This window comes from Dipodomys merriami, unplaced genomic scaffold, assembly GCF_024711535.1.
Source record: "Dipodomys merriami isolate MVZ:Mamm:240054 unplaced genomic scaffold, mDipMer1.0.p SCAF_64, whole genome shotgun sequence".
Classification (NCBI taxonomy): domain Eukaryota; kingdom Metazoa; phylum Chordata; class Mammalia; order Rodentia; family Heteromyidae; genus Dipodomys; species Dipodomys merriami.
Window position 1 is genome coordinate 3,375,412 of NW_027206224.1, and position 27,962 is coordinate 3,403,373.

Sequence of the window (27,962 nt, forward strand, 5' to 3'; positions counted from 1 at the left end):
TGCCTGCCCCACCCCCTTGCCCAGGTATATCTGTCAATAAAAATTCAAAAAACAAAAACAATAAATGAGAGAAAAAAGAAAAATACCATTTTCAAGGCCAGCCGGGGGAAATATTTGTGAGAACCCATTTCAACCATTCACACTATGGTGAATATCTGTCATTTTAGCTAGGTCAGGAAGTATAAACAGGAAGATCATGGCCCAGGCAAAAAAAAAAGAAAAAGAAAAAAAAGATAAGGGTTTAGAGATGTCCTAAGTGTTAAAATCATCTGCTTGGCAAGCTCAAGGTCCTGAGTTCAACATCCAGTACCACCAAAAAGGGGAAATAAATTCACTAAGGAAGCACTGGTATATATTTCAAAGGCAACGTGTGCAACTGCAAACAGTACATTTAACCTACCTTTTTGCGGAATCTAAGTTCATTTCAATCAAATGAGTTCCAAATTGCCTTTTATATATTTATAACTATACAAAAAAAAGCAAAGTTGCTTATATGTTGGCTTCCGTAAGAGAAGAACCTTACAATCAACTAAAGGATACACCTGTTAAAGGGTACCTGTTTTACGTCAGTGTCATCAGGTACTTCAAACTGAAAATCCATTCATTCCAACAGTGGTTCTATTTCCTAACTCAATTACAGAATTAAAACATTTGAAAGGTCATTATAATGAAGATGAGACATTTTGTGATGGACAAAATGAAATGAACTTAAAAGCCAATGAAGATGAAATTATTGGCTCTTATGATGATATACAAATACAAATTGTGGTGGAGCAGACTGTATAAAAATTCATTGAATTAGACAAATAGCCTATACAAGTTTACTAAAACTAGTTCTAGTATACATATAAATTCATAACTGTACCCAAAAAATGAAACAATCTGCTAAGTCATTTAATTTATGTAACATAAATATACTCATAAAGTACAGCCACAATTAAAAGTAACTCACTATAAAACTTTTGTGGCAGCCGGGCGCTGGTGGCTCACGCCTGTAACCCCCTAGCTACGTAGGAGGCTGAGATCTGAGGATCGCAGTTCAAAGCCACCCAAGGCAGGAAAGTCCGTAAGACTCTTATCTCAAATAAACCATTAGAAAACCAGAAGTGGTACTGTGGCTCAAGCAGTAGAGTGCTCGCCTTGAGCTGAAGAGCACAGGGACAGCGCCCAAGCCCAGAGTTCAAGCCCCACGAGCGACCAAAACAAAACAAAACAAAACTTTTGTGGCAAAGCTGGTACAGAATAAAAAAAAAGCATGATAGCACACATTCTCTTTGACTGCCCTTGAAAACTTGAGTTTTCGAAGAACTACACTGAAACCACCTTGGTTTCTATGATGGCATTGACTTTTCTTGGTAAATGAGTACTTATTAGTTATATTTTTGCTGAAATTAGATAAAAATCTGATTATTCAATGGTGATATGCTTAATATGCTCACTTTTTCTTTCAAAATCAAGCATATAAAGACTACAAACAAATGTACACTGCTGGCAGTAGTAGCCCATGCCTACAATCCTAGCTACTCAGGAGGCTGTGATGTGAGGATCACAGTTTGCAGCCAGCCAGGGCAGGAAGCTCCTTGATACTCTTATCTCTATTATCTTCCCAAAAAAGCCAGAAGTGGTACTCCAGTGTCAGAGCATTGGCCTTGTGCAAAAGAGCCCGGGGACAGCACCCAGGCCCTGAGTTCTAGCCCTAGGATTGACATACACACAACACAAAGAATTTATACCTATAAATTAAACAAAGTGACAAAATATGTTCAGTTAAAAAAAAAACCTATTGGCATTTGAGGCTTTACAATTATAATCAAGTTATCTTCATTTGTGGAAAAGTTTCTGACCCAGTACCTAGTCAAAATATATAAACAATTACAATTCAGTAAAAATATATTTTCACAGAGTGAAAACATAAACCAATAAAAAAAAAACAGATGAGTTGTATTATAGCTGGCATTTTTTCAAAGAGATTTGAAGTAGTAGTAGCGAGAAACTAGACACTGTCCAAACGGCCATTAACAGTAGAATGGATAAAGTACTTGATCAACAAAGAAATACAATGAGAATGAAAAACTAAATGAACACACCAATATAGATAAATTTCACAAATGTATCAAGAGTACAACACAGCACATGCTGCATGAATCCATACACACACACACATAGAAAAGTGAGCAAAAGTAATGAATGCTATTAGGAGTGAGGACTTCAGTGTACCATGCAGGGAGAGCAGATGCTAATTACCGTAATGGACCAGAGGATTACATAATTTGTCTTTTTAATGCTAAAATACAGAAATATAGCTGATTGTGTAAGGACCTTGGTATTATATCCAAATACCTTATAGAATATATGTCAATTTTTCTAGTAACTTGCAAATCAATTTTCGATTTTTCTTCTGGAGAATTGAGGTTTTGAATTCAGAGCCTCATGCTTGCTAAGCAAGCATTCTACTACTTGAACTATATCTATAGCCCTTATTTGAATTTTTTTTTCCTTGGTGCCAAAATTGGGACTTGAACTCAGGGCCTCCCACTCATTTGGGTTTTTTTGCTCAAGGCTGGTACTCTACCACGAGAGCCACAACTCCACTTCCAGGTTTTCTTGGTGGTTAAGTAGAGATGAGTTTCATGAAATTTCTGACCAGGCTTGCTTTGAACTGCAATCTTTAGATCTCAGTCTCCTCAATAGCTAAGATTACAGGATGAGCCACCAGTGTCTGGCTCCTTGTTTTACATTTTTTGCTTGTTGCAGGGCTTGAACCCAGGGCCTGAGCGCTGTCCCTGAGCTTTTTTGCTTAAGCGTAACATTCTACCACTTTGAGCCACAGTGTCACTTCTGTTGTTTCGGATTTTGAAAGTAAATGAATTTTTAACAAATAAAGGTAGCTTCAGTATATATGTTGTATGGTGGTTTGTGCTTGTAATCTTAGCTACTTGGGAGGCAGTGATTTAGGAGGATCATAGTTCAAAACTCAGCCTAGGCAAAAAGTGAGAACTCCATCTCAACCAAGAAGCTGGATGGGATGGCACAAGCCTATGATACCAAATATTTGAGAAATAGGGGAAAGAGGATCTAAGACTAGCCTCATACAAAAATGTGAGGCCCTATCCAAAAGAGGGCTGGGGGCAAGGCTCAAGTGGTAAAGCACTTGACTAGCAAGTGTGAGGTCCTTGGTTCAAATCCTAGTTTAGAATTTTAAATTTTGAACCATATGTTGGTGATGGCACACCCATAATTCTACCTGAGAGGTGGGAACAAGATGACAGAGAGCTTGAGTCCAGTTTTGGCAAAGATAGTGGCAAGAGCCTCTCTTAAGAACAAAGTAAAATCAGAGTTGGGGAACAGCTCAAGTGTAGAGTGTCTTAACATGAACAAAGACCTAGGGTTCAATCTCCAGCACCATAAAAGAATTTGAACTTTGAATTTATTTTTATTATTAAAATGTGAGACAAGATCTTGCTATTATGTAACTTAGACTGGCCTAGGACTCACTTCCGCTTCCACCTCCCTTGAACTTTAATTATTTTTTGTGGTGGTGTTGGTATTGGAATTTCAACTTGGGTTCCTGCACTTGGTAGGCAAGCCTTCTACCACAATGACAAACTGCCAATGAAATGTCTATTGCTTTCAACATTCCTGTACATGATTTTTCAAGGTCTGCTAAAAAATCAGTTCTCTCTGATAAGGAAGAAGCTCCCATAGCCCTTATGACTTGCCCTACCACGCAGAGGTAGAATCTGAGGGAACATAGACTGGAGAAGGGATGACAGACAGCAGTTAACTGTCACTGACTAAAGTTCAGTAACTTTTAATAAATGCCTCTGAATTTCCAGATCTTTAAATGAGGGCTTTGAGGTTGCTGTTGTTGTTTTTGTTTTTTTATTCAATTTATCAAGGCCTTTTTGGAAAAGAATATACAAAAGCTCTTCACTCTTTTTTTTTTTTTTTGGTCAGTCATGGGGCTTGACCTCTGGGCTGCCCCTCAGCTCTACAGGTCAGGGCCAGCGCTCTACCACTTGAGCCAAGCACCACTTCCGGCTTTTTCTGTTTATGTGGTGCTGAGGAATCGAACCCAGGGCCTCATGCATGCAAGGCAAGCACTCTATCACTGAGCCACCTTCTGAGCCCCCAAAATTCCTCACTCTTACATTACAAAATTGCTACTCTTACATTTTGTTTTCAGTTGTTCTCCACCCTCTATAATGTTCCTAAAGACCAAGAACAAATGTTAGAAGAAACATTTACTGGACTTTTATGTTTCCAAAGGAGATTGGGGACTATGACTATTGGGCCCTGGGGATTATCGGGGCCCTACAGGTTATTACAGGGGGAGTGAGGGGAAGGGTAGGGTAACTGAGTGAACCACTTAACTCCTGTAGATTAATTTAAAACCACTAGCAGAAAAACTTCCCCCAAATCAGGACTAGAAGGTAGTTCTTAACATTTTCCTGATTCCTCAACACTAATTGAATAAAGTGCTTTCTATACTTATCTTCTTCCCCCCTTCCTTTTGTGTGTGTGTATATATCTGTGAAGGGTACTGGGGCTTGAACTCAGGGCTTGGGTGCTGTCCCTTAGCCTTTGTGCTTAAGGCTAGCACTATACCACTTCAGTCAGAGCTCCATTTGTGGCTTTTTCCTGCTTAATTGGAGATAAGAGTCTCATGGATTTTCCTTATCAAGTCAATCTCTACTTCCTAAGTAGTTAGGATTACAGGTTTGAAAAACTGATATGTATACTTATTATTAAAAATTAGGTAAAATAGACCCCCAGACTTAAGCAAGAGTAGAGGCTAAATAAAGGGGCCACATTCAGTAAAGCCTGAAGTTACCATACCTGAGCTCGTTCCTCATCAAACTCCAGACAGCCCATACCATCAAGTCTCTGGAGATCAATCCAACCTTTCCAGATAACACAGACTCCATTCAGAATCATAGGAGCCTTCAAATACACCTAAGACACAAAAAAGGAGAAAACAACTGAAAACTCATCAGGTATATTAAGCTTACTATGTCAACTATAGTTTTCTTAAAACAAGAATATAATTTACAAAACTAACAATTCCAGAAGGTGCTGGGCACCTATGGGCTCATGCCTATAAATTCTAGCTACTTTGGGGAAGAGAATGAGTAGATCAGTAGACTTCATCTCAATGAAGAAGTTGGGCATGGTGGATTACAACAACTAAAGTTTGGATCATAGCTCAGTGGCAGAAGGCTAACCTGGCAAAAGTGGTAGGCCTTATGTTCAAACCCTACTGCCCTAAAAGGGGAAAAGAATGTTAAGAGGGCTGGGAATAGAGCTCAACAGTATAATGCTTTGTCAAGCATGTTTAAGGCGTGGGTTCAATCCCCAATTTTAAAAAAATGTTTAAATGCAAGTAAAAAAAGAACTATACATTTATATTTTAACTACCATAATTATGGTTTATTAAGAAGAAAGCCGGAAGTGGCGCTGTGGCTCAAGTGGTAGAGCGCTAGCCTTGAGCTGAAGAGCTGAGGGACAGTGCCCAGGCCCAGAGTTCAGGCTCCACGACCGGACCCAAAAAACAAAAACAAAAAAACATAATTATAGTTTATATACATATAGAAACTATCCTTTAGTCATATTCAATATATTAGTGCCTTATAAGGATTGTTTCTCTGCAGCACTGGGGCCCAAAACCTAGGGCATTTGAGGAAGCTGAGGCAGGACTATCTGAGGCAGTATGAGCAAAGTTAACAAGATTATATCTAAAAAATAAAACACAAAAAAGGACACTGGGTGCCATGCCACGCCAGTGGCTACTACTTAGGAGGTTGAGATCCAAGAATTTACGTTCAAATCCTGGAAAACGAAGGTCCATTAGATTTAGTTTTTTGTCGGTCATGGGGCCTGAACTTGGCCTGGGCGCTGTCCCTCAGCTCTTCAGCTCAAGGTGAGTCCTCTACTTGAGCCACACTGCCACTTCCGGTTTTCTGGTGGTTTATTGAAGATAAGTCTCATGGGCTAGCTTTGAACCTCCATCCCCAGATCTCAGCCTTCTCAGTAACTATGATTACAGGCATGAGTCACCGGCGCTCAGCCATAGATTTTTATCTCCAATTAACCACCCAAAAAAGACTGGAAGTAGAGGTATGACTCAAGTGGTAGAGGGCTACCTTTGAGCAAAAAAGCTCAGGGAAAGTGTCCAGACCTTGAGTTCAAGCCCCGGAACCACCCGACCCCGACCCCAACCACACTCACGTGCGCATGCATGCACACACACACATACACACACACACTGAGAGGTTGAGGTCCTAAGTTCAAACCCTAGTGCTAGCACAAAAAGGAAAAATATTCAGTTAAAATAGAATTCAGGAGGCTAATGCAAGAGGATCAGTTGTTTGAGACCACATTGGCTACATAGTGACACCTTAATTTTTAGTTTAAGAAATAAAGAAAAATTAAAGAAAAACAAAATACAATCCCCCTCATAACTCCAGATAACTAAATACATCCTTATATAGGAAATTTTTAAAATTTACTTTCACCAAATATATTTCTTTGGATAATTCCAATGCTTTGAGAGCTTAAAAACCGGCATTTTTATTACCTATACGATACAGAATTGGTAAGACAGTTTCTCATTTTCAGAAAAAAAGCTGGAGGCATCATTTTTCTTTACTCAATTCAAGTTTCCTAAACAGTCTTAGTTTTTCTTTTGAAAGAAGTTTAATAAGAACTGACTACCAATAATTACAAATATGCTAAAAAAATACCTGAGACACCTGAAAAATAAATTTATGTCTTCTTACTACATATTACATATTTATGTCATTCCTCTCCATGCTAAACACACATAAACCATCCTGAACCAAATTCTAGTCATACTAAGGAAGAATGTCCCAAAATATAGAGCTCCATTCTTCCTCCCATTTGGAACAAGGGAAGTAGTCTACAGTTATAGCAGAAACGGTTTAACCACACATTTCCTTCTGATAAGTGCTTATTCCCTTCCATTTGGTGAATTTTTAAAAACTCCATTAATGATCATCTCATCTAACAAGTGTCTATGCCAACCTCAACTTCAACATGTCATAATACCAAAACACAATATCCCTTTGTATTTCATATCAACATAACTTTAATTATATCTTAATGAAGGCTTCTACCTACTCCTTTGAAAAGTACAGTGATAAATGTAACATGTCTGCTATCAAAGCCTCTTATTTTAAATTCATACATTAATCATAAATTCCTCTCATCAAATAGAGAAAGTTCAACTTCATATTCCTTTAAATCAGACTTTATATTCTTTACTGATGGTTTTATCTTTGAGAATTGGAGATTCTACAATGTTATATTAATGTCCAAAGTAAAAAAAAAATTCCCTTACAAAATTGCTTAATTTCTTTAAGAGCCCACTTTCTTATAAATCTTTCATGACAAAGAAAGCTACTGATCCATTTTGGGAAATTCCTAAGCGACCTAGGAAAATGGTTATGTTCATAATGAAGACTAATGTCTAGAATCCTAATTAAAAATAACATTTAGATGATCCTGATGGTGATTTATTTAGATGATCATATTGAAATGAATGTAGTTTTATGCACAGATCTTCAAAGTAAATATTTGGGGCTTTCTTACATCCATGAATACCAAACCTCAAATTATGAAGAAAATATAATTCTGTCTCTTAACAGTTTGGCATTTTGTAATGTAATTAAGTAATGTAATTTAAACACAAAGACATTTTTCACTGAAAATAATGATGCCTACTTCAAACTTTGAAAAGAAAATTTGTTAAAATATGACTCAGGAATGAAACCCATTGTTCTAAAACAATAAAATATTTTACACAAAACGGATTCCATAAAGCCTTTAAAATGAGCTAATCACACAAAAGAAATAAAATAGCTTACTTAACCTTTTCAATAGTTAAATATTACAGAATGTGGGGTTTGAACTCAGGGGCTGGGCACTGTCCCTGAGCTTCTTTTGCTCAAGGCCACTTGGGCCAGAACACTACTTCTGGGTTTTTCTGTTTATTTTGTATCGAGGAATCAAACCCAGGGCTTCACACATGCTAGGCAAGCACTCTACCACTAAGCCACATTCCCAGCTCTCACCATTTTTTTTTAAGAAGGCAAAAATAACTGGGGGAAAGCAAAGAAGTAGTGACATTGTCTAAAAAAAGTACTCATTACTTAACTTATAAAATGATAATCCCTCTATGCTTTGTTCAAAACCTTAAAAATAAAAATAAAACTATGTTTTTAAAAAAGAAGGTAAGGCCGGTACCTGTGGCCTCCGCCTATAATCCTAGCTACTGAGGAGGGTGGAATCTGAGGATCATGGTTCAAAGCCAGCCCGGGCAGGAAAGTCTGTGAGACTCTTATCTCCAATGAACCACCAGAAAGCCAGAAGTGGTGCTGTGGCTCAAGAGGTAGAGCACTCACCTTGAGCTCAAGCACTCAAGGACAGCATCCAGGCCCAGAGGTCAAGCCCCACGACTAACACTCCCCCCCACAAAAAAGGCAAAAGTTTGGGCTGGGAAGGCGGCTCAGTGGTAGAGCGCTTGCCTTGCATGCCTAAGGCTCTGGGTTCAATTCCTCAGCACCACATAAGCAAAAAGAAAAAAAAAAAGCCGGAAGTGGCGCTGTAGCTCAAGTGGTAGAGTGCTAGCCTTGAGATGAAGAGCTGAGGGACAGTGCCCAGGCCCAGAGTTCGGGCCCACGACCGGGAACACCCCCCCCCCAAAAAAGGGTAAAAGTTTGATTAATAAAACTTGATTAATCAATTCAAGATCAACTATTTATGGCATTATATTCATATTCATTTTTATTCATATTCTGCAGATTGTTATTCATATTCTTTATTGATGCAAATTCCATTGTCCTTAGTGTAAGATCAGCAAGGTCATGTTTGTTGTATCAACTTTAGTATTAATACATTTGACCATGAAAAAGAATGAAGAACTGATGTTATAACACAGATGAATCTTGAAAACAGTATGAAGTAAAAACTTTCAGGAAAAGGAAATGTCCAGAATAGGCAAATCTAGAGAGACAGAAAGGAGGTTAGCAGTTGAAGCTGAGAGAAGGAAAGAATGACTGCTAATCGGTATGGGATTTCTTTTGGGTCAATATAAAATTAGTGATAAGTGAACATCTCTTACATACTAAAAATTACTGAGCTGTATAATTTCACAGTGAATCTTACATGTGAATTTTATCTCAATAAAGCTGTCAAAATGTGTGCCAAGTTTTTTTGATTGTTAGATTATCTCCAAATAGAGATTTTGAGTAGACAACTACATATGGGATTCCAGTATTCTGAGAAGAGATCTGGGCTGATATTACACATCTGGCAGACACTGGAGGAAAGAAAAAGGAACAGTAATTCCTCAAGAAGCAAAGAAGGAGGGAAGAAGAACCTAAAGGAAGTCCAACTTTTATTTTTATTATTTTATTTTTATTTATTTTTTGGGTCCGGTCATGGGGCCTGAACTCTGGGCCTGGGCGTTGTCCCTCAGCTCTTCAGCTCAAGGCTAGCACTCTACCACTTGAGCCACAGCGCCACTTCCAGCTGTTTTCTTTTTGCTTATGTGGTGCTGAGGAATTGAACCCAGGGCCTCATGCATGCAAGGCAAGCGCTCTACCACTGAGCCACCTTCCCAACCCCATGGAAGTTCAACTTTTTTTTGTATTTTTTTTTTTTTTTTGCCAGTCCTGGGGCTTGAACTCAGGGCACGGGCGCTGTCTCTGAGCTTCTTTTGCTCAAGGTTAGCACTCTACCACTTGAGCCACAGCTCCACTTCTGGCTTTTTCTGTGTATGTGGTACTGAGGAATCGAACCCAGGGCTTCATGCATGCTAGGCCAGCATGCAACCACTGAGCCACCTTCCCAGCCCCGGAAGTTCAACTTTTAAATGTGAGGTAGAAGAACCCCACTACTGGATTATGAACAGTCAGTGAAGTAAAACATGAAAGGTGCTCAGTGGTGAAAGGTAAAAAATTTCCCTTTGTTGATGCATCATATATCTAAGCAGTCTACTGCATCTTAGGTCTTACTCAACTGTTAAACAGGACTTCTATTTCCAAAAGGAGCTGAACTAAGAGAAATTAAAAGGTACAAAGAGAAGCTGAAAGAGGACCCGTGTTTGAGCTATTTGAAAGAAAGTAATTTCAAGATAAAACAGACTGTAGATTTGCAAACCAGAACCCAATGCACACCAGTCTTGAGTCAGAAATCAATGTACAAGAAGCCAACCATGAAGCTTTTGAAAGTATCAATTAGTTATGAGATGTACAAGATACTATGTTGAAGATGAACTTTACAACTTTGGGAGGGAGGAGTTGGAGAGGGAAGGGATGGTAGGGGGAAAAACAAAGGAGGGGGTAACTGCTTGATAGAAAATATACTCATTGCCGGGCGCTGGTGGCTCACGCCTATAATCCTACCTACTCAGGAGGCTGAGATCTGAGGATCGTGGTTCAAAGCCAGCCCGGGCAGGAGAGACTGTGAGACTCCTATCTCCAATAAACCACCAGAAAACCGGAAGTGGCGCTGTAGCTCAAGTGGTAGAGTACTCGCCTTGAGCTGAAGAGCTGAGGGACAGCACCCAGGCCCAGAGTTCAAGCCCCACGACCGAAAAAAAAAAAAAAAAAGAAAATATACTCATTACCTTACTCATATAACTGTAACTCCTCTGTACAGTATTTTTATAATAAAAATATATATTAAAAAAGCAAATATCAAGAAGTGAAGATTTTACCCTCCAAAAATCTTTCATATCTCTAATGAACTGATAAGAGTTTAAATACTAGTCTATAAATTGAGGTACTAGTAAAACATTAAGAAGGAACAACCATTACTCCTTAGAATCCTAAAAAATATTCAAATACTGATAAGTAGAACAGAATATTGGTAGAATTTTTCTTTTCTTCTTTCTTAGCACCAAGGCTGGAACTCAGGACCTTGACTAGCTCAGCTGGTCATTTAACCACTTGAGTCATGCCTCCGCCTCCAGTATGACTCTTTGCTCGTCCATTTTGAAGAGGTGGTTTCTTAGACTTTTTCCTGCCTGAGTTGGCTTCAAAATGCAACTCTCCAGATCTCAGCCTCTTGAGTACCCTAAGTGGCTAGGATTACAGGTGTGAGCTACCAACACCTGGTAGACTTTTTTCTCTATACCAATTTCCTATCAACTATGGTGATGTGGGAGAGGGGGGGAGAGGGAAATAGGGAAATAGGGAGGGAGGGAGAGAGAGAGAGAAAGAGAGAGAGAGAATGTGTGTGTGTGTGTGTGTCCTGGGAACTATCCCCGAGCTTTTTTGCTTGAGGCTAGCACTCTACCATTTGAGCCACAGCTCCACTTCCAGCTTTTTGGTGGTTAGCTGGAGATGAGTCTCACAGACTTTCCTTCCCAACCTGGTTTGGAACCACAATCTTAAGATCTCAGTCTCATGAGTAACTAAGTTGGAGGCACTGGTACCTGGAATAGGGTGAATTTTTGAAAAATATTTCTATTAATACTTGCCAGTGGTAATCCCAGCACTTGGGAGGTAAAAGCAGGAGGCTGGCAAGTTTGAGGCTATTCTGGGCTAAATAATGAAATCCTGTCTCCTACTAAGAATGAAACAGAATGCTGGCCACCACTGGGTCATGACTATTATAACCCTATCTACACAGAAGGCTACAACTTGGAGGATCATGATTAGAAGCCATCTTAAGCAGAACATTTCACAAGATTCCATCTCCAATTAACCAGCAATAAGCCCAGCTGGATGTATGGCTCAGGTGATAAGAGCACTATATGCTCTACTAAGTATGCTCTTTGTCTACTAAGTGTGAGGTCAAGTCCAAATCCTAGTACCACCAAAATACAAAACAATACAAATCATTTTTAACCTAAAAAGATTACTTAATGTAGGCAGATACTTACAATAAATAACTAAAAAAGACAAATGAGATACTAAAGTAAATCATGAAATCTATGTATGTACACAAATACACACTCAGTTCTTATGTTTACACACACACACAATTCTTAAGGCATATCCCAGCCTTGCACTTAACACTTCGACAGCCTAATACTATGCTTGGGACCATTGTATCTATCTATCTATCTATCTATCTATCTATCTATCTATCTATCTATCTATCTGTCTGTCTGTCTGTCTGTCTGTCTGTCTGTCTGTCTGTCTGTCTATCTATCTATCTATCTATCTGTCTATCTATTATTGCTGGTCAAGGGACTTGAACTCTGGGCCTGGGCACTGTCCCTGAGCTTTGTGCACAAGACTAGTGCTCTACCACTTGAGCCACAGCTCTACTTCTGGCTTTTTAAAATTTATTTATTTATTTTTTTAATTTTTTGGGTCCAGTCGTGGGGCCTGAACTCTGGGCCTGGGCGCTGTCTCTCAGCTCTTCAGCTCAGGGCTAGCACTCTACCACTTGAGCCACAGCGCCACTTCCGGCTTTTTTCTTTTTGCTTATGTGTGCTGAGGAATCAAACCCAGGGCCTCATGCATGCAAGGCAAGCGCTCTACCACTGAGCCACCTTCCCAGCCCTGGCTCTTTTTTTTTGTACTTTGGTGGAGATAAACTCATGGGGCAGGACTGGTGGCTCATGCCTGTAATCCTAGCTACTCAGGAGGCTGAGATCTGAGGATCACAGCTCAAAGCCAGCCCAGGGAAGGAAAGTCCGAGAGACTTTAATCTCCAATTAACCACCAGAAAACCAGAAACGGTACTACGGCTCAAGTGGTAGAACCTTGAGCTGAAGTGCTCAGGGACAGTGCCCAGACCCATAGTTAAGGACCTACAACTGACAGAAAGAAAGAAAGAAAGAAAGAAAGAAAGAAAGAAAGAAAGAAAGAAAGAAAGGAAGGAAGAAAGGAAGGAAGGAAAGAAAAGAAAGAAAGAAAGGAAGGAAGGAAAGGAAGGAAGGGAAAGAAAGGGAAAGAAAGGAAGGAAGGAAGGGAGAGAAAGAGAAAGGAAGCGAAAAAGGAAGCGAAAAAGGAAGGAAGGAAAGAAAGAGAGAGGGGGAAGGAAGGAGAGAGGGGGGGGGAAGGAAAGAGAGAGAAAGGAAAGAAAGAGAGAGAGAAAGAAAGAAGGAAGGAAAAGAAACTCATGATCTTCCCTGCTTAGACTTTCTTGGCTGCAATCCTCAGATCTCAGCCTCCTAATAACTAGGATTACAGGCATGAGTCACTGGTACTTGGCTTTTATTTTGTATTTTATGATCTTTAAGTAGTTGTACAAAGGAGTTATGATTCAACAAAGCTGTTTATGAATACAATACATCTTGATCAATGTCACTCATTTCATCATTCTCTCCCATCCTTCCCAAACCAACCCCTTCCCTCAATTTTGTATTTTGTAGGACATGCATTGAATTTTATGACTAATTCTCCCCTCCTTACTATCCTTCATTAGTCTACCTCCCTCCCTTGGTCCAGTGCTTTATTTTAAATACACAATCACTAACTAAAGGCACAAAAGTGTAGAACATGGCATTACATAGATCTAGAACAGATACTTGTTTATAGTTTGAGAGCTGACACAAGAAAGCACAGCTGCAAGGCACTGGTAGCTCATGCTTGTAACTGTGGTTATTCAGGAGGCTGAAATCTGAGGATCACGATTTGAAATCAGCCTGAGCAGGGAAGTCCATGAGACTTTCATCTCCAATCAACCACTAAAAAGCCAGAAGTGGAGCTGTGGCTGAAGTGGCAGAGCACTAACCTTGAAAGCTCAGATACAGTATCCAGACTGAGTTCAAGCAACAGGACAGGCACCAAAAAAAAAAAAAAAAAAAAGCAAAGCATTGCTTTGTTTGACTAGGAATACGCTCAAAAAATGCCTCATTTTTTTGCTACTCTTCTATGTTCACAAAAGACTGCAATCGGTCCTTACAATTTGCAGATTCTGATCTGCAGACTGATCCACTCACTGAAGTTTCTTTGTAATGCCCAAATCTATACTCTGCTTTCATAATGACTCAAAAGCATGTGCATAGATGTATTTTTAAAAGAAAATGAATATTTTATCATACTTAACCCCAAGCTAGGATGGGAGAGTTTAAAAAATAATGGCCTCTAGAGTATGATAAAAACCTGGGTCTAAATCTAGTTCTATTAAAGTTTGCCTTAGACAAATGACTTACTTTGTTGTTGTTTTGGTTTTCTGGCTGTTTGAGATAGGGTCCCTGTATATAAACCATGCTGGCCTTGAACTCTTGATCTTCTTTATGTGTCAGTTTCTTGGATGTTGTTTAATTAGAGTGTGCTACTACCACATTTGACCTTCAAACTAATTTTGCTTATAGGTATTAGATTCTTTACATTTCAATGAAGACAAAATAATGCCTCCTTCCATAAAAATTAGATAAGTCTATGTCTGTAAAACTTAGATCACCACAGAAACACTAACTGCTTACATATACATTTCTACCAACGTTTTACATAGTAATTTTTTTCCAAGGCAAACAAACCATTTTCCCCCCCAGACAATGAACAGTTGTTTCTACCCACAAACCAATGAATCATCAGACAAGTAGCAAGGCTGGAATGGCCCTAGCACCCAGAAAAACAAGATATTCCACTGAAGAAATATGTACCCTGTCATTTAGTTTTAATCGTTCTGTAGACTACTTAAAAGATTTCCTTTAGAAAATACTTGGCTTTGACTTATCCTCCTTTAGCCATGTGCCCCTCTCTGTTCATAAATGCATAGTCAGCTGCTAGATTGCCAGATAATCACCAGTCATCAGTCACATTTGCCTCTGAATCATAACTGGGTTACATGTAGTGTAAAAATAGCTTCTTCTATAGTGATTTAGTGTAATTTACCAGTCTCTTCTTACAGTTCAAAAAAGAAATCATAAAATAAAAAAAATAAATATATCTGAAACTTCTGCATGTATGTATGCAAATACATACCCAATAAACAGATGTGTTGCTGGCTGTGGTGTAAGTGTGACCTCCAGTAACCATCATGTTCATTGATTTCTGTCTTTTTGGTTTGGCCTACCTTTCTGAAGATTTCCTCTACTTTATCTCCCACACTGGATGGAAACAAGGCAATGGAACAAAGTCATCTTAATGAAAATCTAGAACATTCCAATTATTATAAAGTATGAGAATTGAATAAAAACATTTCATATAAGCAAAGACTCCTAAGAATTTGCTTCTATACACTCTTTCCTCCAAAGCAACTATTCTCCATAAAATGATGCTATAAGCCAACGAACAGGTTTGCAGTTTAAAAAAGAAGCAAAAGACAGAAGAGGATAAATGGAGAATTTACTAGTATCACATTGAATATAGAAGACAATTTCGATTTGATAGGCATTCTGAGGATGGCCATCTCCTTTTTTTTTTTTTTTTTTTTTTTTTTGGGTCCGGTCGTGGGGCCTGAACTCTGGGCCTGGGCGCTGTCCCTCAGCTCTTCAGCTCAAGGCTAGCGCTCTACCACTATGAGCCACAGCGCCACTTCCGGCTTTTTTCTTTTTGCTTATGTGGTGCTGAGGAATCGAACCCAGGGCCTCAGGCATGCAAGGCAAGCGCTCTACCACTGAGCCACCTTCCCAGCCCGGCCATCTCCTTTTAACCTGAGAGCAGAATGCCTGCATAAGAATGCTCTGGTGCTATGCACCAGCATACCTGGTCTGTTTCTTAATTTACATTTTTAAAAAAGTGGTCATGCATAGTAGCTCATTCCTGTAATCCCAACATTTGGGAAGTTGAGGCAGGGAAGTTCAAGGCCAGTCTAACAAAACAAAAACATTTTTTTTAAGGTAATGATGAAATAGATGCCATTTTCTGTAGACCACTCTGGAGTCAAATTTCATTTTTCTTTTCCTGTCAGGAAAGCATGGCAGTGCACATGTGATTATTAATCACAAAAATTAACATAAGTTAGAAAAACAATCCAAGATTAAGGTTAAAAGGAAAACAGATGAAGGTTAGAAATATCTGAAATCATCAAAATTAAATCTACATTGACCAGGATATATTGTATTCATGACCTGACTTACGGAATTGAAACCTCTCTGTACAATATACTACTTAATAAAAGTAAATAAAACTCCTAGGCATCTATCCTGAACAACAGGAATCAGGATATAAGTACACATGGACCTCCATATTTATAGCAGCACTGTTTACAATAGCTAGGATATAGAAATAACCCAGATGCCCCACTACAGATGAATGGATCCAAAATTGTGGTACCTATCTATACAATGGAATATTATGCAGTCATTAGAAAGGACATTAGCAGGGAAATGGATGGAACCAGAAGAAATCATGTTGAGTAAGGTAAGCCAAGAGCAAAGAGGCAAACAGCACATGGTCTCCCTGATAAGTGGATGTTAAATCCAAAATGTTAGGAGATACGACAAAGTAAACAAGACTCAAGAAACAAAGGACTTCCACTCATCTGGTCGAATCATTACTAAATGACCCTATGCTGCTGACCACATATATGGTATTTATATGCACATTGAAGAGAAACTAGGAGGAGGACACAGAGGGAAATGGGAAAACATACAACAGCGGGACCCATCAGTTGCACTGGACATTGATCAAAAGGAACTAAGCAACTCAATGGCAGCGATGAGAGGGAGGGAATGAGCGTGAAAGAAGGAACAGCTGACACTAAGCAAAAGGAAAGAAATGATCACCTGGTGTGGAAGAAATAACTGTAGTGTCAAAGCTCATAGAACTCATAAACTTTATAGACCATGATAAAGACAATTTTCCCCATGAAGGTTAGAATGTTTGTGACTTTAACTAAGTATCACTATCCCACAATACTGTAAAATTTATGTCATCATTTAACCACAATAAAAAAATTGCTATAAAAAAAAAGTAAATAAAGGGGCTGGGAAGGTGGCTCAGTAGTAGAGTGCTTGCTTTGCATGCATATGAGGCCCTAGGTTTGACTTCTCAGCACCACATAAGCAGAAAAAGCTGGAAGTGGAGCTGAAGAGCTGAGGGACAGTGCCCAGGCCCAGATTTCAGGCCTCACAACCAACAACAAAAAGTAAATAAAAACTTTAAAAATGTTAAAAAAAATCTAAAAAAGACCACATTAAAATACCAATGATTTCTCATCTAATAGGAAGAGTAATCTGGGCCAAAGTAATTTTATGTAAGGCTTTGGAAGATGGTACAGTTTGCAGCACCTTATTCAATGATTTATAGCAGCAGTAAAAATTACAAGGAATACAGACTAAAGAGAAAAAAAAAAAGACCTGGCCTTAGATCTTGGCTCTATCTAGGAAAGGGCTTACATTATTTCTGAAGACTTATTTAGGATCTCTTGTTTCAATTTCCTCAGCTGTGAAATTAAAAAAACACAAGATGTAGCCAGGCATTATTGGCTCCTACCTGAAAGTACTACCTACACAGGAGTCTGAGATCTGAAGCAACCCCAAGCAGAAAGGTCCACAAGACTCTATCTCTAAAATAACTAGCAGAAAAGCAGGGCTGGAGAAGTGGCTCAAGTGATAAGAGCACCAGCCTTGAGACCAAGTTCAAACCCCAATACTGCCTGGTGCTGTTTGACTCATGTCTGTAATCCTAGCTATAATCTCAGCAGAGGGCTGAGATCCAACGATGGAGGTTTGAAGTCAGTTGGAGCAGGAAGGTCTTACCTCCAAATTAATCATAGCAAAAATCCTCCACTTAATTGAGTATTAAGCCTTGGTGAAAGAAACCATGTGGTAAAATATTAATTTAAAAAAATGAAGGCCAAGAGGCAGAGCTCAGCAGTAAGAATACCTGTCTAGCAAGCACGAGGACCAGAGTTCAAAAACCAGTAACAACAACAACAACAACAGCAACACCCAAACCCAAAAATCTCTTGCTGGGTACCAGTGGTGTAAGCCTACAATCCAAGCTACTCAGGAGGCTGAGATCTGAGGACTGAAGTTTGAAGCCAGCCCAGTCAAATAAATCCTAGTGACTCTTAACTCCAATTAACTGACAAAAAGATGGAAGTGGAGGCAGCTCAAATGGTAGGCTGCCAGGTGTTAGGTGGGGAGGAGGTAAGCAAGAGTACAAGGTCCTGAGTTCAAACATCACTACTGGCACAAAAATAAATGAAAACAAATGAACAAATGAATGAATGAATAAATGATAGGAAAGTAAAACAGGCTTTGCTTGAGACAGATTATCAGATGGAGGAAGAAGGGTGAATGAAGAAGGTAAATATGGTTTAGATATTTTATATACATGTATAAAATAGACCAATGAGGTGAGGTTGATAGGTACAGTGTATGTATATATAGAGATGTCACAATAAACCCTCCTGTACTTTACATACTCATTAAAAAGAATTATTTGGAAGTGGAGGTGTGACTCAAGTGGTAGAGCCTGAGCTGTGAATAAAAAAGAGAGCTCAAGACCCAGAGTTCTGTGCCTTAGTACTGTGACAAAACCAAAGAAATTAAGTTATATATATATATTTTTTGTACTGGGGTTTAAAGTCAGGGTCTCATGATTGCTAGATAGGCACTCTACCACTTGAGACAGCTCTTCGTTTGATTTTTTGGGTGCGGTCTCACCTCAGACCACAGTGATCTTCCTGAATGAACTGGATGATAGACACGTACTGGCACAGTCACTTATAGACTGAGATGGGGTCTGTTTCATGCTCACTTTTTGTCCAGGCTAGCCTTGAGCCACACAACCCACTCCATCTCTGCCTCTATGCAGCTATGATTATATGGCCTGGAAAGGGCAAGAGTTACAGCTTAGTGATAAAACATATACTTAAAAAACACCCAAATACCCAACCTCAGAGGCTCAGAAAAGTTTGAGACAGCAAAGGAATGAATGACAATTCAGAATTGGAAATCTAACACAAACTGGGTGCTGGTGGCTCATACCTAGCTACTCAGGAGGCTGAGATCTGAGGATCGTGGTTGAAGTTAGCCTGGGCTAAAAAGTTCCATGACTCATCTTCAATTAACCACTAGAAAATCAGAAGTGGGTCTGTGGCTCAAAGTAGTAGAGTACTAGCCTTGAGCAAAAGAGCTCAGGCCCTGAGTTCAAGCCCCACAACCAACAACAACAAAAAAATCTAACACAAAAAAGCAATACCCTCAAAAAACATAGAAAGCTTTTGCAAAGGATTCATTTTATTTAAAATAATGTCTGCTAATGAGGTTACACACTAGAAATAATAATTTTTGTTACCCAGACACATTTGGAATTTCTACAATATGGGCAGAATTATGTGTTGGAAAACATCTAACAGAAATGTTGAAGCCGGGTGCCAGTGGCTCATGCATGTAATCCTAGCTACTCAGGAGGCTGAGATCTAAGGATCATGGTTCAAAGCCAGCCCAGGCAGGAAAGTCCATGAGACTCATCCAATAAACCACCAGACAAACAGAAATCGCGCTGTGGCTCAAGTGGTAGAGCGCTAGCCTTGCACTGAAGAACTCGGCCCAGGCGGAGTTCAAGCCCCACTACTGACCAAAAAAAGAAAAAAAAAAAAGAAATGTTGAGTCACGTGTTTCTAGACTAATTTTTGTCTGGAGATTAACCTGCCTGCCTTTAATTTACACATAAAGTTTTAAAGCATGAAAGGACATACTATGGAATGAATGTGTGGAAAATAATTTTTTACTCACAAAAATCACCCATCAACCCTTCCCAGACCCAGCGCTTCTCAGAACATACAGCATAATGCTGCACTGCTGCATCAAGAGTACTGAAAGCACAGGAAAACTGCCAAGAGGCACACTTGAAATGTTATTTTAAATCCTTGGTTCCTAAATGCACACCAAAAGAAGGCTCCAGTTAAACTGAAAAGCCCAGGATGGATAACTATTTCCAATATTCACATCGTATGTTTTTATTTTAAAAAGGTAATAATTAACATTCAACTGCAGCACTGCCTATCACAGGTTGGCTCTGTAGAAATTCCCAGTATCGTTAATCAATCAAGCAATCAATCAATCAAACAAAATCTCTGAACCTACTCAAGCTAAGTAGCATTAAAATTCACCACCATTAGCTGGGTGCAGGTGACTTTAGACTGTAATCCTGGCTACTCAGGAGGCTGAGCATCGGGGTTCAAAGCTAGCCTGAGCAGGAAAGTCCACAAGACTTTTTCTAATTAACAAGCAAAAAGCTGCAAGTGAAAGTGTAGAGTGCTAGCCTTGAGTGAAAAAGCTAAGGTACAGTACCTAGGCCCTAGGGTTCAAGCTCCAATACCAGTGGGGGTTGGGGAGAAATCAATATTTTCCTGCCTGTAAAATGACTCATAAAATTATCAAGGCATGTATATAAATACCAATTACAATAGTACTGGCAAAAGGCATGTGGTTATGGAAATGGTTTACAGCCTGACTGTGATGGTGATTATACTATTGACTAAACATTTATCACTGAAGTGTACATTTAAAGCAGGTGAACTTTACTGTATGTAAATAATAAACTTCAATAATGCTGACTGAAAAATTGCAATTAAAAGAGAAAATAAGAAGCATTGAGGGGCTGGGAAGTTGGCTCAGTGGTAGAGTGCTTGCCTTGCATGCATGAGGCCCTGGGTTTGATTCCTCAGCACCACATAAGCAAAAAGAAAAAAGCTGGAAGTGGCTCTGTGGCTCAAGAGGTAGAGTGCTGGCCTTGAGCTGAAGAGCTGAGGGACAGCGCCCAGGCCCAGAGTTCAGGCCCCACGACCAGACCCAAAAAAAAAAAAAAAAAAAAAAAAAAAAAGAAGCATTGAATCTTGGGACAGGGAGCCTACTGAAAGATCTGGGGTAGGAAGCAGAGGCAGGAAAGAAACAGTCATAACTGTCATAACATCTATAGATGTTCTTGTCAGACATATTTCTGCTTTTTTTCTTTTCTTTTCGTTTTTTGTTCATCGTGGGGCTTTTAACTCTGGGCTTGGGTGCTGTCCCTCAGCTTTTCAGCTCAAGGCTAGCACCTACCATTTGAGCCATAATACCATTTCTGGCTTTTTCTGTTTATGTGGTGTTGAGGAATTGAACCCAGCACTTCATGTATGCGAGGCAAGCACTGTACCACTGAGCCACTTCCTAGCCCAAGTGTTTAAGAAGGCAATGCTTTTTCTTTTTTTTGTTGATATTTCTGCCTTTTCTAATGTAAGATATAATTCAGATAAATTTTTACCGTTATACTAAAAAATTTTACAATTAAAAAGGAGAAAAAGACTATATAATATTCAAATGCTGCAGAGGTATATTCACCTTTTTATGTAAATCCATGTAACTTTATTATAGCATATTTCTTTTAAAACTTTATTTTTCAGAAAAATCAGTCAATACCTTTCTCCTTGATTTAAAAAATGACTGAAAGATAAATTTTTAAAAATTAACACACCCACGGGCAAGGGATTACTTAGTGGTAGAGGGCTTGTTTAATATATGTGAGGCTCTTGGTTCAATCTTAGCACACCAAAACAAAAGAAAATTAAAAGCCCATAACTTTCATTCTAAATTTTAAAATTTAATATCAACATACTTAAAATATTTTAAAATCAGATTAGTTATTACAATATATTAAACTGTCAACTGAATGCCAGAAAATATTTTACATTTTAGCTAAACTGAGATATTTAAAATCTAGATGTGATAAACTAGTTATAAGGTCTATATTTCTCTTCAGGAAAAAGTGCATTCCAAAGCCTTACCGCAGAAAAAATTTATTTGGAACGACCAGACTATGTCAAATGAAGAAGGAGCTTACTGAGTATGAATAGAGATTTCTCAAAGCTAACATCAAGGATTCCTGTAAACGCTGGCAAACTGTGGATATAAACAGACACATATTTACTTTGGTACAAAGACCTTGCAGGAAGTAAGCAAAAGGATGCAGAAGCTGAGTCAAAAGACTACTGGAGGGCTGGGAAGTTGGCTCAGTGGCAGAGCGCTTGCCTTGAATGCCTAAGGCCCTGGGTTTGATTCCTCAGCACCACATACGCAAAAAGAAAAAAGCCGGAAGTGGTGCTGTGGCTCAAGTGGTAGAGCGCTAGCTTTGAGCTGAAGAGCTGAGGGACAGCGCTCAGGCCCAGAGTTCAGGCCCCACGACCGGATCCAAAAAAAAAAAAAAAAAACCAAAAGACTACTGGAGCTGGGCGCCGGTGGCTCACACCTGTAATCCTACCTACCCAGGAGACTGAGATCTGAGGATCACAGTTCAAAGCTAGCCCAGGCAGGAAAGTCTGTGAGACTCTTTTTTTTTTTTTTTGGGTCCGTTCGTGGGGCCTGAATTCTGGGCCTGGGCACTGTCCCTCAGCTCTTCAGCTCAAGGCTAGTGCTCTACCACTTAAGCCACATCGCCACTTCCGGCATTTTTCTTTTTGCTTATGTGGTGCTGAGGAATGGAACCCAGGGCCTCATGCATGCAAGGCAAGCACTCTACCACTGAGCCACCTTCCCAGCCCCTATGTGAGACTCTTATCTCCAATAAACCAGTAGAAAACCGGAAGTGGCGCTGTGGCTCAAGCAGTAGAGCGAGCGCTCGCCTTGAGCTGAAGAGCACAGGGACAGTGCCCAAGCCCAAAGTTCAAGCCCCACGACCCACCAAAAAAAAAAAAAAAAAGAGAGACTAACTGGAGTAAGCCATTTACAAGATTCTGTCCTTATCCATTAAATCAAATGCGTAGAATAATAATGATGATATAACTGATTTCTATTCAACTAAAATATAAAATATATTGTCTAACACTCTGCTTTGCTATTTTATGATCATGAGACCCTGTCTAAAAAATTTAATGAAAATGAAAATCAAAGATTTTTGTCTTTTTTTAAGTATGAAAAATCTAGAGAAAAAAATTACAAGTTATCAAAAAATTTAAAAGTACTTCCTTAGCCCATGTAATTGTAACCTCTCTGTACGGTATTTTCACAATTTAAAAAAAAAGTACTTTCTTAAAACACTGATTTCTGCCATTGTTAGCATTCTTAGAAGACTGCTATACTCACTTGTTTACACAGTTAAATACGTATGTACACACTACACCAGCACAGGTAAGAAGCTCCAACAGAGACAGTAAACCTCAAACACTGAAAATATTTACTATTTGTCCCCCACCTCTTTTTTTTTTTTTTTTTTTAAAGAGAGAGACTTCTACAATCAACATGAATAAGATAAATTTCCTAGCTGGGCACTAGTGGCTCATGCTATCCTATCTATTCAGGAGGCTAAGAGATGAGGATCCAGGTTTGAAAGCAGCCCATGCAGGCAAGCTATGAGACTCTTATCTCCAACTAACCAGCAAAATGCTGAAAGTGGCAGAGCATCAGCCTTAACAGAAAGTCACCCAGGTTCTGAGTTCAAGCCCCAGAACTGGCACCAAATAAAGCTGTAGCAACTATTTGTTTTAGTACACCAAGGTTAAAATACAGAGAAATAGTATTTTAAAAAGAGAGACAGAAACAGAGAAACATTTCCTGCTCCCTACAAAGGAAAAGGAATTACTGTGGAAATACTGGAGTCTGAACTCAGCCTCACACTTGCTAGGCTGGCACTCTATCCCTGGAGCAAAACTTGTACCTCAGCTTTTTGCTGGTTATTTTGGAAATGGAGTTTAGAACGTGATCTTTTATTCTGCCTACACTGTCCATGAACCTTGATCCTTCAGATCTCTAGAGGAAATTATAGAGACAGAATCTCCAATTTTCTGACTGGGCTTGCCTTGAACCTCCTGAGTAAGTAGGACTACAAACATGAACTGTCAGTGCTTGGCCAAGAGGTCATTCTTAAAATCTTAGAATAGTTAACATTCAAGCTAAGATGATATTTATTTGCATGTACGCATATGCCTTTAAGCACCTCCCTCTTTTTCTCTCCCTCCCTCTCTCTCCTTTTTTAACAGGGGGAGAGGGAAAGCATCTATGTTGCCAGGTTGGCTTGTATCTCCTGGACTGGAGAGACCCCCTTATCTCAGCCTCCCAAATCCTGGGACAATAGTCATATACCACTATGTATTTGAGCTGGGCACTAGTGGTTCACACCTGTAATCCTAGCTACTTAGGAGGCTGAGATCTGAGGATCATTGTTCAAAGCCAGCCTGGGCAGGAAAGTCCGTAAGATTCTTATCTCCAATAAACCATCCGAAAACCGGAAGTGGCAATGTGGCTCAAGTGGTAGAGCATTAGCCTTGAGGGACAGTGCTCAGGCCCAGAGTTCAAGCCCCATGACTGACCAAAAAGAAAAAAAAAAAAAGAAAGTGTTTGAACAGGAGAAAGATAATTTATTAATGTAGTCACGCATATGTTCAATAAACAGACAAAAGCAAATACTTACAACGACTTAACTTTCCCTCATAAGACTCAGTAATAGTAAAATCTGCAACATTCGCTTTAAAATTTCCAGTTAAACAAGTTAATACACAGAAAAGTAAATTATTTGTTTATTACTCAATTTTTACATCCTGCAGTCTTCATCTTCCAGTTGGTTGGTCTGTTACCCATTTAAAAAATCCTAATTTCATGAAGTTAAAAAAAACATAATTCTTTATATATACACAAGAATAAAAATCCTTGCAGCTTAACAGAAAAAAATATTTTGTTTACTAAATTGAAAGCATAGATATGACAACACAGGAAAAATACTAAGTACTTAAGAATGTTACAAAAAAGTAATACATTAAAAAATTTAAATTATCTTAAGTAGTTGTACAAAGGGGTTACCATTCAACAAATTAGGTTATACAATGCATCTTGATCCATGTCACCCCATTAATCATTCTCTTCCATCTCTCCCAACAAAACCCCTTAGTATACTACATTTAGCTAAGATTTTAACAGCTCTCAGCTTACATGTTTGCCTTTTTATAACTTGCTAAATTTCCAGCATAAGTATAAATTCCTGGAAACTTTCCTCAAAACATGAAAACTCTCCAAGGTAAAGTTTTTACCCTATTTTTCTTTGAAATTGATTTGCTACATTATCAGAATTAGAAAGTTATTCAGGAACTATTTCTAAATACTATTTATTTTCTAAATAATACTATTTTCAAGCTTAAAGAACCTTTTCCCATTTTTCTCTTTCCTTTAAATAAACAAAAAAATCTTGCTCAGCTGGGAAGGTGGCTCAGTGGTAGAGTGCTTGCCTTGCATGCATGAGGCCCTGGGTTCGATGCCTCAGCACCACATAAGCAAAAAAAAAAAAACAAAAAACTGGAAGTGGCACTGTGGCTCAAGTGGTAGAGCGCTAGCCTTGAGCTGAAGAGCTGAGGGACAGTGCCCAGGCTCAGAGTTCAGGCCCCATGACCAGACCCCCCCCCAAAAAAATCTTGCCAACTTCTCTTGCCAGTTCTGGGGCTTGAACTCAGGACCTGAGTGCTATCCCTGAGGTATTGTTCTTTGTTTTTGTTCTCCCTCAAGGTTAGTGCTCTAAAACTAGAGCCTCAGCTCTACTTCCCGCTTTTTGGTGATAAATTGGAGATAAGAGTTTCGTGGACTTTTCCTGCCCAGGCTGGCTTTGAACCATGATCCTCAGACCTCAACCTCCAGAGGACATAGGATTGTGTTAGCCAGCTTGTCAACACTTTTTTTTTGGTTGGTTATGGGGCTTGAACTCTGGGTTTGGGCGCTATCCCCGCGCTCTTCAGCTCAAGGCGAGCACTCTACCTCTTGAGCCACAGCACCACTTCTGGTTTTCTGGTGGTTAATTGGAGATAAGAGTCTCACAGACTTTTCTGCCCAAGCTGGCTTTGAATCATGATCCTCAGATCTCAGCCTCCTGAGTAGCTAGGATTACAGGAGTGAGCCACCGGCGCCCAGCTTAAAGGAATTAGGTTTTCAATATTAAATGTAGAAAAGTGTATTACTTTCCTTACAGGTTAACTTTCTATAATTATTACACATATGGAATTAGTAACAATGATATAAACACTCATTTCAAAATTGTATTACATCCTTTATAAAATGAAAACAAATTTGATCATATGCCTATGCAAACAGACCTGTAATTTCTTTATTAAAATGTAAGTCATCAGATAATCTCTAATAAAAACAATCCACAGTATTTTAAGTTGCAAAGAAGTATTTCCTACCTTGCCTGCTTCTCTTTCTAAGTCGACATACTCCCGGCTAGGTATTTGTCGCTGTTCTCCCTGCCAGCTGGCCGGAAAAAACTGGAGAGACAGATTGGTTCCTGTGGCCACAAAAGCCTTTTAGAAAAATCAATACAAACAGGATCAGGAGCAGGACATTACATAAATTATGCAGGCAGTCATTTATTTTTACATCAGTTTATGTCTTAAGCCAGGCAGCACTGAGAATACTTAAAAGTAAAAAAAAACATGCACTCATCATTTTTCTTAAGTATTAAGTTACAAACATCTGATTCCATTTTGAGGGCATTTGCCATTGGCTGCTTAAATATAAAATCAGACATGGAATCAATACTTTCTTTCAGGTCATTTTTTGCTGACGTTAGTATCTCACATTGCTAATGTCTAACCAGAAACCACGATCTTTGCATTTAAGAACTGGTATTTTTAAGTGTAAAAACCACTGATAATCTAAAGATTTTTGCATTTTAAAGCACACAACAATTTACAGTTGTATAAACAGGACGTTTTATTTCTGTTGATTTCCTTATACTCAAAGAAACACTGAATGGTGTGTGGCACTTAAAAATTTCAGTACATAAGTGCATTCTGAAGCTCAGGTTAATATGCACTAGAGATGATGTCTTCTCTGACTGACCACCCCTGAGAAAGTGATGTGACAGTACTTCTCTCTAAAAGCCTGAATGATTAAAATATATACATTAAACAATTTTACCCTAAAAGAATTAGTTCAGATTCTAGCAAAGAGTATTGAGTATTCGTATTTGTAAAAGATGTGGATGGCATTGTTCAATAAGATAGAATTATCTAAAACATTTCAATAATGTGGCATTCTATGAAGTCCCTGATAAATTTAACTTGGTATTTGCCCTGTGTCTAGAGAAACAACATTATTCCTCTTGCTGGGGCAATTCAGAAATAAATAAAAGGGTTTTTTATTGTTGTTGTTGTTTTCTTGCAGTACTGAGGAATGAACTTGAGCTGTGAGCTCTACCACTGGAGACATGCTTCCAGTCCTAAAAAAAATATTTCCAAAAAAATTACGTGTTTTGTCATTTAAATGTATACTCTTCTTTGCTGGAACCAGAGAAGTTAGTTCAGTTTATTTTACTGATTAAATTCTGAAGCATCATTCCTAGTCTTCATCTGAAAGTTAGGGGCTCACTTTTACAGCTCTCTCTCTTGGTATCATTTCTGGGGCTTGAACTTAGGGCTTGGGCACTACTGTTGAGCTTTTGTACTCAAGGTTAGGGCTCTAACCACTTGAGCCAAGCTTCACTTCTGGCTTTTTGGAGGTAAGTCTCCTGGACATTCCTGCTCAGGCTACCTTCAAACTACAATACTCAGATCTTATCCTATGGAGTAGAGAGGATTATATGCATGAGTCATCAGCACCTGGATTATACTTCCTCATAGTGGTTGTGTCAAGTTAACTACTAAATATGTAGAGGCTTCTTTGTTGGCATTCTCTTACCAACTGGAATACCTTTTTCTTGTAGTATATATTTTCTATGATAGAAATTGAACATCAAGTTGGGCGCTAGTGGCTCACGCCTGTAATCCTAGCTACTCTGGAGGCTGAGATCTGAGAATTGCAGTTTAAAGCCAGCCTGGGAAGAAAAATCCATGAGACTCTTATCTCCAATGAACTACTTAGAAAAAGCCAGAAGTGGTGCTGTGGCTCAAGTGACAGAGTGCTAGACTTGAGCACAAAGAGCTTCAGGAACAGTGCCCAGGCCCTGAGTTCAAGCCCCAGGACACGAAAAATCAAATATTACATCAATCTTAAAGAAAAGCAGACCAGGAAGAAAACTGCCTAGATTTTATGAGCTAAGGCATGTTTCTATTTTTTTCCCCACAAATTAGTATTTGTTAAGTATTTATTTAGAACAGTACCAAGTAAACATTATTATAAATGTTTG

General features: G+C 39.0%; 1 protein-coding gene across 5 annotated transcripts in view; it reads right to left on the reverse strand.

Moving 5' to 3' along the window:
- Positions 1-27,962, reverse strand: part of LOC138815426 (core-binding factor subunit beta) — a 49,985-nt gene that overhangs the window by 16,315 nt on the left and 5,708 nt on the right. For 3 of the 5 annotated variants that reach the window (XM_070004831.1, XM_070004832.1, XM_070004829.1), the window contains exons 3-4: positions 26,020-26,136; positions 4,840-4,956 (exon numbers count right to left, since the gene is read on the reverse strand). In XM_070004831.1, the coding sequence (XP_069860932.1) occupies positions 4,840-4,956; positions 26,020-26,136 (234 nt within the window). The remainder of the gene's footprint in view (positions 1-4,839; positions 4,957-26,019; positions 26,137-27,962) is intronic. The other 2 variants (XM_070004834.1, XM_070004833.1) reach the window with 1 other exon arrangement.